At 48.2% G+C, this 13,314-nt stretch overlaps 1 protein-coding gene and 2 pseudogenes across 1 annotated transcript; 2 read left to right on the forward strand and 1 right to left on the reverse strand.

Annotated features, from left to right (window-relative positions):
* The first annotated feature begins 2,069 nt into the window (after nucleotides 1-2,069).
* On the forward strand, nucleotides 2,070-2,994 carry LOC136492441 (uncharacterized; annotated as a pseudogene).
* Nucleotides 2,995-3,127: 133 nt separating this feature from the next.
* LOC136492443 (uncharacterized) lies at nucleotides 3,128-5,497 on the reverse strand (annotated as a pseudogene).
* Nucleotides 5,498-5,704: 207 nt separating this feature from the next.
* On the forward strand, nucleotides 5,705-6,478 carry LOC136492873 (uncharacterized). Its single transcript, XM_066488931.1, has one exon. The coding sequence runs from the start codon at nucleotides 5,705-5,707 to the stop codon at nucleotides 6,476-6,478; it is 774 nt and encodes a 257-aa protein (XP_066345028.1).
* The last annotated feature ends 6,836 nt before the right edge of the window (nucleotides 6,479-13,314 follow it).

Below are 13,314 nucleotides of genomic sequence, written 5' to 3' on the forward strand. Positions count from 1 at the left end.
TCTACAAAACACTGCTGAGAGTTGTTTATATCACTTAAACTTGCAACTATATTTATGTCTCTTATGTTTTTTATGGTTTTACTGATTTTAGATAGTTTAGGAGTACCCGAACTTGAACCGAAATAGTAGGTACTATTTTCTCAAAAAAAATTAGGTATCGGTTTAAAACCAAATTTCTTAAAAACCTGAATTACCCAATCTAGATTTTTTTCCTATTCCGAGTGTCCACCCCTAAAACCACCGCCTGGTTTTTCTTGTGTGGCTCTTCTCCATAGTTGTTTCATGAGAGATACAATGACGATGGAACAACAAATAAACGAGAACATAAATAGCAAAATGAAGGATCCGCGATACGGCAATAATAACATGAATACACGAGTTATCACTTTCCCCGAAGTCATGCTGTTTGTTTAGGAGCACTTCAATCATGAAAATGTATAGGCCTGTTTGATCCACCCAATGAACTATTAGTTGTATTAGTTAGGGAATACTAGCTAATACTCTCTCAATTCCAAATTATAAGTCGCTTTGATTTTTTTAGCATATAGAATTTGCTATGTATCTACACATATATTATATCTAGATGCATAACAAAATGCATGTGTCAAAAAAATCAAAACGACTTATAATTTAGAATGGAAGGAGTGGCTAATTGTTAACTTGATGACAGGTAAGACATTAGCTAACTTATTAGCTAGGATCAAATAGAGCTTAGCTCCTAACAGACCTATTACTCCAATCGGTTTGTCACGATCAAAGTGCTGCCATTGAGGGCCCTTTGGTCTGAAGGATTGCCATAGGAATTTTGGAAAATTGAGTTTCCTAAGGATTCTTTTTTATAGAGCTCTTTGGTTCACAGAAACAGTAAAAGAACAATTCCTTAGGATTGTATTAAAAGGAGCGTGAGCTCCGAGTTCTTGGAAAATTTCCTGCTCGCTCACTTGTTTTCCCGTTGGCTCGTATCGCTTGGCGCTTGTGTTTTTAGATAAGGACAAAACCACCGCTCGGTCAACCAAGGCCTTGTTTAGTTGGCGAAATTAATTTTTAGCGAAATGGTACTGTAGCACTTTCGTTGTTATTTGACAATTAGTGTCCAATCATAGTCTAATTAGGCTTAAAAGATTCGTTTCATAAATTTTGTCTAAACTATGTAGTTAGTTTTATTTTTTATTTATATTTAATACTTCATGCATGCGTCCAAAGATTCGATGTGACGGAGAATCTTGAAAAATTTTGCAAAATGAAGTGCAACTAAACAGCTCCCAAAACGAAACCCTTCCCCATCGCGGGCCAAGGGGCGGCAGCAGCCGCCGCATCACCGTCTTACGCGACGGTAGACGGACACCTGTCGTTGGCGCAGGCGATGGTCGCCCCATCACCGGTTCACACGACGGCGACCCCATCACCACTGCACGAGACGACGGGAGGCCCTCCCCATCGCCGACCAACGAGTCGGCCTGCCCCAAAGTCGGTGACGGAATCTGCCGGACCCCATCCCCGGCCACCTAGTCCAGCACTCGCAGCTACAACGCCATACGGATCCATGCATCCGCGTGTTCCTCCATCGTCCAGGTATTTCCTTTTCCCCCATCTGCATGCAAGTACGTTACTTTTCCCCATGTGAGCATGAGTCAAAGGCGGAGCTCCCCATGCGACCACACGGCATCCCGAGGGCCGAGGCCCCAGCGGCAGCTGCTGCCGGCGCGCCGCTCGCGCGCTCGCTGCAGCCCCAGCCGTGCCGCGCAGCCGCGCCGCTCGCAGCTGCCATGTCGACGCCACCGTGCCGCACCGGTCGCCATAGCCCGCAGGCCGCAGGCCACTGCAGCGCCGCGCCGCTCACAGGTTGTAGCCATGGAAGAGGAGGATTTGGGGGTGGGGGATGGTCGCGGCGAGCAGACAAGAGGCGTAGCAGCAAGTGGCGCTGGCCACAAGTGTCGCCGGGGTGCACCTGGCGCCGAGAGGCAACAGCTACATGCTGAAGCAGAGGGAACTGATGCCGAGTACTTTTTAATACCATATTTTATACGCCTAGTTCATCTAATATACCTTATTTTATTGCAAGGGAACTGATGCCGTGGAGAGGATCCACCCAGATTAATATGGTTGATCAACACACTTTGTCTGATATACGACACCACCACTCCCAATCACAATGGTCTGTTGATGCTGACGATGAGCATCAGTCTACAGAAAATAGCCAGCAAATAGGTGATTCTTCTTCTCATTTCAGATCCACCAGTACCTTGCCTATAATTTGTAGTTGCATATTCCTGATGAAACAGAGTCTATGTAATCATCTGAACTGTAGTGAATTTAGGGACAACAAAGAGAGCCAGATGGAGTCACCAAATGAAATCATTCCTTATTGATCTTTTAAAAGAACATGATGTGCCGGGTTTCAGAACACATAATGCTTGGAGTAAGGACGCATGGACAAACATTGTTCGTCGCATGAATACAAAGTTTGGTACATCATATTCTCTTAACCAAGTCAAATAGCAGGAGCAAGACTTGAAGAAAGCTTACCGTAGTGTTAAATATTTGTTGGCTGAAAGTGGATTTGGATGGGATAATGAGAGAATGATGCTCACTGCACCTGCAAGTGTTTGGGCTAGTTTTACTGCTTGCAAGAACAATAAGGACGCTCTCCATTCCCATATTATAATGCTTTATCTTCACTCTGCGATGGTGAGGTTCACATATTCTGTACTTTTTTATTTGCATTTTTCTTTGTTTTTCTAAAATGTGGTGATCATTTTTTTTGTTGCACATCATTCTGCAGGGCGTCACGCCGAAGGGAGAACCTATCATGGCATGGACCATTACGCAACCAAAGCAAAGAATGCGTCAGTTCCATCGACACAAGCAGCACAAGTGGCTGACACATATCAATCACCGTCTCCAACGTTAAATGCTCTGGGTGAATTAGGTTTGCAGTTTCCTTTTGAGGAAGAGACCGAAGGTCCATACAGCATCAACAACCTAGGTCAGTAGGTGGTAAACTTGGTTGTAGCTAGTTACACTCTTTTGGTAGAAGCAAGTAGAATATATTAAGTTGCTTATTAGGAGTACAAGGGTTGCAATGACCCTGACTTTTATATCAGTAAATACAATGTTACTAAGTCCTTCATGCTATGTAATGATCCCACATCCTTCTTGCTATGTCATCTCACTTTTGATTCCCAGCTTGTCTAGAGTTATTGAATGCTTGAATATCACCATTATAGTTCAGATCTCCATTTGGCACGTCAACAACCTGGTTTGCATCAATTTCAACATTGGAGTTACTTGGCCACAACATATCTCCGTTGTGTAGGCGTATGAAGTTGTGTAGAACACAACAAGCAACTGATATGTCCACTTGCTTATTAACGGGTAGTGTGCACCGGTTCTCATAATAGGAAACCTCATTTTTAATATGCCAATTGCCCTCTCAATATGGTTCCTTAGCTATGCATGTCGAAGATTGAACAATTCTTTGTAATCCCGAGGCTTTTGATTAGCTCTTCTAGGTTCCTGTAGATGATATCTTGTTCCACGATGTGGCGCAAGAAATTGTGTGGTGTTTGCATAACCTGCATCTACGAGAAAAAATTTACCAGGAGGCACTTCAAAGCCATGGTTAAGTGCATCTTGTAGAACTCTTGCATCTGTAGCTGATCCCTCCCAGCCGGCATGTACATGTACAAATTTTAGATCGAAGTCACATGCTAGCTTAACATTCTGAGATAGTGTTTGCTTTCTATTCCGATATGGTTCTTGCTGATCCAGCGGAAGTATCATTGGTATGTGAGTCCCATCAATACAACCAACACAGTCCTATAGAAGAAAAAAAATTGCATGGTTTATATAGTATATGGAAAAAGTCTACTTAATCCCCCACCTTTCATACTTGGTCTACTTCACCCCCCTCAACTATGAAACCGTCTGTTTTACTCCCTGAACTTTCCAAAACCGGCTATTTTACCCCCTGGGCGGTTTTGCAACGGCGGTTTTGCTACAGTAACAACGAGTTGCTACAGTGTCGCTAGGCTTGCTGCAGTGCCGGCGGTTTTGAATTTGCTTTTTTTTATTTATTTTCGGTGAATTTTTGAAAAATCATAGAAAATTTGGGCGCCACCTGAACTGTAGCAAAACCGCCATCAGAAAACCGCCCAGGGGGTAACATAGACGGTTTTGGAAAGTTCAGGGGGTAAAACATACGGTTTCATAGTTGGGGGTGAAGTAAACCAAGTATGAAAGGTGGGGGGTTAAGTAGACTTTTTCCTATAGTATATTGGCCCCGTTCGCTGGTCTGAAACTTGGCTGAAACTGGCTGAAAAATACTGTTCCGGCTGAATTGTTGTGAGAGAAAAATATTGTTCCGGCTGAAAAAAGAAACCGAACAAGCCATTTTAAGACAAGCGAACGGGGCCATTATCTTTAAGTAGTTTGTGTGACCTTCTGAAATTTAAAAATTAAATTGTGCATTTGGTCATACCTGAAAGAAGGGGTGGAACTTTGGTCTTCGCAAAATCTGGTGCGGGTGTAGGGAAGGTGGGCGTATATATACACATGTAAGCTGTGTAATTGCATCAAGCACTGCTCCAAATTGGCGACTTATTGTTTCTCCACTGTGCTGAAACTCATATTGCAAAGTCTCATTACTTGCATTTTTCGCTAGTGCATATAAGAATATAGCAACCTTCTCTTCTACTAAGAAAGCCCTTGAATCAGCAAGTAGTTGCTTCTCACGCAACTTATTGACCAAAGCTTGGAAAACACCAACTTCCATTCAGAAGTTCCTTTTACTTAGGCTCTCGTGGTCTGTTAAGATTTCATGAACACGCTCAGCTCCTGACAGTTTCTCCTGCGGTGCTGCCAAAGAGCAGCTGTTTTGACTTTCATGTTTTTTTGAACCCTCTGGGATTGGAAACCTAGCACGTCATTTCCTGTGCCTATATGTTTCATATCATGTGATCCAAAAGGCTAAACTGTAACGCATGAAAAAAGATGAATACACGAGCTGACCAATGTTATGACTTTGCCAACTTGCAATCATGCCGTAGGAACGTGTCGTCTACGACCACGAAGGAACGGTCAATCAGTTGCAGCCAGAGTTTATCACTCGACCAATAATATTTTTCTCTCACGATAAATCGCTAGAAACCATCCAGCTTGCTACATCCCGGACATACCTCGACGATGATGACTACTCGTGCGGTCAGAGCAGGATTTGCGACAGTGACCAGGTCATCGCCTTCCCGCCAAAAACACGCCCCGCCCGAGCCGTCTCCTTTCTACAGGCCTAGTACTACACAGCTCACGTCGCTTCTCACTCACCAGCTCGCGATGACAGGTTTACCCCACACGGGACGGGACCCGGTTGCCACTGTGAGGGCTCAGAGGCTGACGAGTGGAGTGGTTGCTGATTTCTTCAGACAAAGCACGCGCTAATCGTACCGGGCTCTAGCTTTTGGAAGTAACTCGCCTCGAGAAGCGCGACAAGGAAGTGCATTAGACAATCAAGAGGGGGGCATCAGCTCCTAAGCAGGTGCAGGCAGCCTTTTGTCTTCTGATGCGACCTCAACCAGTCCTCCTCGCCGTCGCCGCGCCACTTGTTGTTGGTTGCACACTTGCACCTGCTGCAGCTGCAGCTGCCACACTCGCTCTCCCTCAGCTCTGCACCGCGACCACTCCGCTTGGCGCCCGGCGCCAGCCAGCCATGTTCACGGACGGCATGTCGAGGCTGGCGGTGGCGGTGAGCGTCACGGTGGCGCTGAGCCTGGCCATCTTCCTCACCATCCTGGTGCTCCTCCTCGCGGACCTCATCTGCGCGCACCTCCGGCGCCGGCGGCTCCGCGCCGAGACGTCCCGGCCGAAGCTCGGCCTGGCGCTGGCAACGACGACGTCCCCGGAGCGCGGCGCCGACGACGCCGCGTCGTCGGTGGCGACCACGGCCACGACGGCGGCGCGCGAGGCGCTCGCCGGCACGCCGCCCTTCTACTACGCGCACGGCGTCCTGCACGCGCCCAGCAGCACCAAAGACCTCCTCCTCGCCATCCCCAGGCTGGAGGGCGCCGTGTGGCGGTGGTCGCCCGCGCGCCGCTCCTCGCCGTCGTCGGGGTCGGCCTCCTCGGCGCGCGGCGACGGGTTCATGTGCATCTCCAACCCGGTGTACGACCGGGGCCAGGTGGCCGCGGCCGCGGCCGCCGGCGGCGGCGGCGGGGACACCCCGCCGTTCGAGACGCCCGGCGCGTCGCCGTCGCCGTTCGGGATCACGGAGGGGGCGGACGCGTACGACGAGGAGGACTGCGGCGGGTTCTCGCCGCCGCTGTCGGCGATGAGGAAGCTACCTCCGTTGGGCGTCCTGGCCGCATACCCCCCGCCGGCGCTGAGCTTCGCCGATGCTAGGCCGTCGCTGGCCACGGTGACCGACACCAACCGGGCCTCCTCCTCGTCGTCCGCCTACTTCTTCTCTTCATGGTCGTCGAAGTAAGAGATCACTTGTAACCTGCGCCGAATGTAGTGAGATGGACGTGTTTTGCAGCTCGATTTCATTCATTATTTTGGCCATTTTCCTTGTTCAGTCATATCGTTATCATCGTCTCGGCCCTGCTAGTTCTTGCACATTCCATCTCCTCTAGCTTATGATGCCGTTTTTGCGTGCGAAAACCAGAGCTTTTGCTCAGTGTTTTGTCCAAAACTCGCCAACTTCGTTTCCACAATTAGTTCTAATGTTCACGAATATCTGAACTGAAGGATTGGTCTCATTGCGAAGAAAGGAACTAAACAGTTTTCAGTTCGTGAGTTGTGTATATCGTTCAATTCTCTTCATAGTAGCATTGCAGCGTCCGCTCATCAGTTCTTGCATTGGGTCGGTCGTTTCAGCAACCTGGGCACCGGTACGGAAGGCCCCCGTCGTGCTGTGTTCAGGCAGAGAGGCTGACATCGGCTAAGTGGGTCCTGACATCGAACCCAAGAACACTACTTACCATTAACCGAGCTGTTTGCACAAAAGGTCTCAAACTGTTGTTGACCACGCCTCAACACATACTCGATTACTCTGACACCCATTGCAGTCATGCAGAATGAAAGATCATGTAAATAAATCACTCATGGATGGATGATGGACAAAGGCACAAAGTGTTGACAGAACACAAGCACACACACCGCCAACTCCTGGTGCCATCGGAACATGCAAAAGCTACAGCTCGGCACGCCCCCTGCATGTGTTCGGTAACTTGCCGTTTGGTGATGCACATCTCGGGGGACACAAAAAAAAAAGATAAGGGCGAGGCTTGCGTACGTATCTAGGCCATGGTTGCACACCGTTGCAGTCGAGAAAAGGCGTGACGTGTAGTTATTTAGCCGTATGAAAAGCCTGGCCGAAACGTGCATGCATGCTTGGCCTTGCCCCGCCTTTGGGCTGTTCGTCTTCGCACTTCGCGGCAGCAAGCCAGCAAAGCCTGAGGCGTCACCGCGTCAGGACTCACGAGTCACGAGCCCTGGGCTTGACCTCAACAAAGCAAGACGAAAAGGCAACCAGCGGTCCGGCGCCCCCAGCCGCAGACGCTCAGTGGTTTGTCTTTGCTTTCCCGGGCTTTTCGGCAGCGCCGTGGCTCTGCCTCTGGCCTCGTCTGTGCTCTAGCTCGGGTGATCGGGTCCCGGCGCTGCTCCAGCTCGTGCACCCTGTTGCAGCGGTGCATGCTTGCTTCGGCGTTTGGTTGCTTGGCATCTCCCGAGTGAACGGGCCGTGCTCTGTTGCTTGCTTACATTGTCAGCGTCAATCACTGGCTCGCCCTCCAAAAGTTTATACCAATGGAACAGTAGTGGGTGAGGACAATCGCATGAACTGCTTATCAGTCATGTTACGGTATTGTAAGTTGGCTTATCAGCCGTAGAAACCATCAGCCGAATAGGGTGAAAGATTCCGTGGTTCTCACTATCCGATCAGGCGAAGATTGGATTAAGATTTTTCCTTAATATGTTTTGAATGATCCGGAGCCTAAGGTTAAGGATGTGTTTCATTGTATTTCACATATTCCCACATTTGTCTATTAAATGTTGCTTAAAGTTTGTAATTTGGCACCACCCAAGCAAATCCTAATTTATTTTTTTCAAAACATAAATCTCAAGAATTTTAATATTGACCTATGCATGCAGCTAATAAGACCTTTCTCTAATTTTTTTTTTTTTTTTGAAAGAGATAAGACCTTTCTCTATGAAGGAGGCCATTTTGGAGATTGAAGGGACTCTGCCCCTCGTCCAAACAGGTTCAAGTGTTCAACACAACTTTCTTTAAGGGATACTGTTGGGACCTAGTGTCAAATGATTACACGGGCATGTTTCATAATTTTCATGAATGGGAGCAGGATGTGAGAGCAACTCCACTAGGTTCTTTCCCCTTTCTCTTAGAGCAACTCTAGCAGGGCCTCTACTTGAGCCTCCATAGCTAAATATAGGTGTCAGGCCAAAAACATCACTCCAGCAGGGCCCCTACTACAGATCCCATATTTGGCTGGGCACCCAAATTCTACCCCAGACCCAATTCCTGTTGGCCCAACACCTCAGCCCCATCCTTCGCTACGGCTGTTTCCTCCCCATGCACATATGGACGTGGCCTCACCCGTCTTTCTTCGGTGCCGATATCCACCGTCGTGCTCCCTCCCTCCACCCCTCCCTCCACTGGTGGCCTCACTCCACCGCTGGGCCTCTCCCCCCTTCGCTCCGGCGAGCACGACGGCTCCTGCCTCCGCTCCAGCAGGGCCTGTGCGGGCGCGGCCTCCCGGAGGCGTGGATCCGGCGGCGCCGAGGACGGCTCCTCTCCTGGTCGCTCGCACGTCGAGGACGGCTTCTCCATCGGGCGCTGCCGCTCCCCGGCGCTTCCCCGCCTCGACGTTGCGACCCGCCGCGAGTTGCGACTCTGTGCGTTCTAGATCCGACTCCACTTCCCCGTGACCATAGGTCAGTTGTTAGGGAGGATGACGAGCGGGTCCCTTTGGTCAGTGTCTACCTAAAGGAATTTGGGGGCCTTCATTTGGATGCTACTGCTAGAGTGGAAGCATAAATTTAGGCCAACAAAAATGGGGGTGGGCACCCAAATAAAAAATGGGGGCTTGATTTGGAGGCCTACTGCTGGAGTTGCTCTTAGAAGTTAGTATAAGGGGTTGACAAAACTCAATTTCAGATTATAGGGGAGAGTTTTTGCAGCAGATTCAGAAAAACTTATCTCCTTTTCATACGTGTGACCCACTAGTCACTAGCGTCTCTCTACTTCCCTTTCCCTCTTTTCTCTTTCCTCTCCTTTTGTCACGGCAAAGAAACAACATCACACTGCAGCGCACGCTCTTCCAGTCGACATGATGGCGTCTCAAGCAGTCCAGTGCGCGGTGACGTGGCCAACTTGTGCGGTGGCGACGATGCGTGGCTAGTCCGATCGCTCAGCGCGGTGGCGACGCTCGCCCAGAGCACCTCAATGGTGCTCCACCATGTCGTGGACCCACACATAAATGACAAGAGCGAGGAGAAAGGGGATTGAGAAAAATCTCACTTCCTCTTTCTTCGAAGGGTTAAGGCTATCTCCAACAATAACACCCAAAATACAAAACTCATTCTCCTTTGGGTAGCGCTACAGGCAAAAGGTTCAATACCTATTCGGCATCTTCTCCAACAACAAGACCCAAAAGAGAATCCTTTCTGCAAATAGGTTTTCAAGAGAGATGATGTCCATATTTGGGTTGTGCCTCTCAGGCAACTCAAATAGGTCTCCCGTATAGGTACTCTGTTGGAGGCTGATTTTTGGTCTCTTGCTACCCATTTTAGGTTTGGGTGCCCATATGGGTTCCTTGTTGGAGACAGTCTAAGGAGAGTTTTTGAGTGAGTGAGATAAAGTATAGAAAAAAGGAATTGAGAAACAGGATCTACTGGAGGAGTTTTTTATTTCATTCCCCTATATCCCAATTTTCAGGGAAAGAGGGTTGTTTTTATCAATCTGGTGGAGTTGCTCTAAGAAAATGAATAAGGTGTGATCACTCTCCTTTCTAAAGTTAAAAAGACCAATGAACATCAAGCAATACAAAACCATATCCCTTCTCAATGTTTGATTTCAAGGGCTTCACCAAAGTTTTAACGAACATGTTGACTCCAATTACAAAGGTTGGAGGAAAACAAAACTGAATCTGAAACACAAGAACAAACAAGGGGTGGTCGGTAGAGGCAGATCTAGCATCGGGGCTAGGAGCGCTCATGCCCCACTACCCCTTCCCGGACAATGGAACCTTCCCAAACCCTTCACTTTATAATTGATATCTTTGATCATTGTACTCTCAATTGAAAATCTTGCTTTACTACTTTGAATACTTGGCAGGCTTAAAGGTCAACTTTTTCACAAGAGGGGAGTATATGTTTTTGGGGTCTATCAAGAAGACAAACAACCCCTTCCCGGACAATGGAACCTTCCTAAATCCTTCACTTTATAAATAATATCTTAGATCAATCTACTCTCAATTGAAAATCTTGCTTTACTACTTTGAATACTTGCTAGGCTTAAAGGTCAACTTTTCCACAAGAGGGGAGTATATGTTTTGGGGTCTATCAAGAAGACAAACAAAGGACGACTTACATTTTTAATAGCATATTAGAGGAGATATATAGGGATATATGTTCACTACTACAGATTGGCCTATCACCAAGGCCTCTATCACCACCGGTATCATTAAAACATTAGTGATGCTTAGCACCAATACTAACCATTGGTGATGAGAGTATCATCGCCGGTTCGTAAGAACATCGTGGTTGATAACTATCACCGCCGCTTCATCTTACCAACCGGCAGTGATAGTCCATCATCACAGCCGGTTTGCACCACCAACCGGCGGTGATGATGTGCTCCTCATCACTGCCACCTCGCCATATGAACCGGTGGTGATGACATTTTTCACCGCCAGCTTGTTGTAAGATACGGCGGTGATAACCATGCCGTAGCACAATAAAATTCATAACTTTTCAAATAAAGTTGGATGAAAACAAACTTTATATCAAAGCTGTAGATTTTGATGAGATCTGCAACTTTGTAGTTGATGACTTTTTCATTTGAAACCATTTGTGGTCCAAGAATTCTTTTTGAAGCCCTCAAATTTGGAAATTCATTTTTTTTAATTGTACAAATGACCTTAGACAAAAAATGACCAAAACCAAAGTTGTAGATCTTGATAAGATCTACAACTTTGTAGTTGAAAACTATTTTATTATAAATCATTTATAGTCTCAAATTTGTATTTGAAGATTTAAATTTTTAAAAAACCAAAATTTTCAAACAACATCGGATGGAAAATTGACCAAATGCAAAGTTGTAGATCTTGATGAGAACAACAACTTTGTAGTTGATGATTTTTTTATTTGAAATCATTTGAGGTCCCAAAAGTCTAGTTGAAGTTTTGATGTTTTGAAATTCAAATTTGTCAAACGACCTCGGATGGCGAAATAACATGTCGGGGACCAATACTACGGTACCCAAAGAAGAGGAGTTGATACCCATCAACGCTAAATCATTGGAGCGATCAAGAATGCGATTACATTTCCCAGTGGGCCCCGCCTCATCCAAACCACTAAGGCCGTAGGCTCCGTTTCATCCGATCGTCTAACCCCCGAGGGTTGGGAACACCTCAGGGTGACTCCTAAGGGATGGCTCCGCCTCTCCCAACTTCTGAGAGCTAGCACTGCCTCGCTCGACCCCCCAAGGGTTGGCTCCACCTCTCCCGACATTTGAAGGATGGCTCTGCCTTGTCCGACATCTGAGGACTGGCTTCGCCTCGCCCGACCCCCGAGGGTTAGCTCCGCCTCACCTGATGTCTAAAGGATGGCTCCGCCTCGCCCGATGTCTGAGGACTAGCTCCACCTCACTCGACCCCCGAGGGTTGGCTCCACCTCGCCCGATGTTTGGCTCTGCCTTGCTCGACGTCTGAGGACTGGCTCCGCCTCGCCTGACCCTAGAGGGTTGGCTCTGCCTCACCCGACGTCTGAGGGCTGTCTCCGCCTCACCTGACTCTCAAGGGGTGGCTCCACCTTGCTCGACGTCTGTACGCAACTCCTTCCTAACAACACATGTAGATAAGGCAGGGCATTCAAGTCAACCGTAATACCGAGGATGATACCCTACACGCCTGCAAGAAAGTACCATCAGGATATGACAAGACGGGCGCTTTAAGCCCTTCTAGGCATGTCAGAGCCTGAACAATGTTGTAGGCACCAACATCTGTCTTATAATGTTGTGGGCGCAGCCATTTTCCCTCGGGAGCGGATCCTAACGGAAGCTCACGACAACCACTACGGTCCAGAAGTAAACTTGCATCACCTATAGTAATGGACATGCGGTCACTATGTCGTCTGCTCCCTATATGGCCGTGGATTAGTGCCCTGGTCCACCACGCCACCCGCCGAGGTGGGAGGGGACGCAACAACTTGCTGACAATGCTAGGATATGACATCATCAGCGGACAGATGCCTAATGCGGCCCTATCAAGATCAGCGAACATGCACCCAACGTGGAACTATCCCTAGCACCACCTGCCATGTCAGTGGGGCCCACATAGAGGAAAAGGAAGACTCGGCATCTTTGAAGAACCTCCTTTGTCTCTAGTTTTTCTTCTTTGTTCTCCCATCTGTAATCCCTGCTCTCCCATGGCCTATAAAAGAGAAAGCAGGGCACCCCACTAAGGGGATCGTTTCAACACACCACGCATCACATCACACATAGTTGAGTAGTGACCAAGCTCTCAGCACCCATTCGACCTTTCCATCAGAGACCTGAGACCTTTCCCTCTCTCGCCCGTTTGTAACCCCTACTACAAACTTTTCAATGCTAATAACACGAGCAGCAGCCATGAACTGGACGTATTCTGCCCGAACTAGTATAAACCTTGTGTCTTTTTAGCACACCATTCGGGTCAGATGCGTAATAACACAAATTTACTCATTGGTGATTACTCGAAACACCGACAGTTGGCGCGCTAGGTAGGGGACCTTTGCGCTTTCCGACATTAACATTAGGCCATGGATGGCAAGCCATGATATCAGCTGGGTCTCGGGCGCACATGTGCACTTTAGGGACTTAGACTTCATCATCACAGTGGGAGGAGAGTTGGCATTGGCTCACGCCACCATCCAACCTCTCCCCTCCATCGACCTTGACTATGGGAGGCTTGAGCGCCAGCTCGACATTTCCCTAGGACCTCAGCCGTCCGGGAGGACCCACGCTACCTCACCTTCTCTTATGCCAACAACATGGTGTGGCTCGCCAGAGGGGAACCCCTCTCTCCAGAACACCTCATACGG

Source organism: Miscanthus floridulus, chromosome 11 (assembly GCF_019320115.1).
Source record: "Miscanthus floridulus cultivar M001 chromosome 11, ASM1932011v1, whole genome shotgun sequence".
Classification (NCBI taxonomy): Eukaryota; Viridiplantae; Streptophyta; class Magnoliopsida; order Poales; family Poaceae; genus Miscanthus; species Miscanthus floridulus.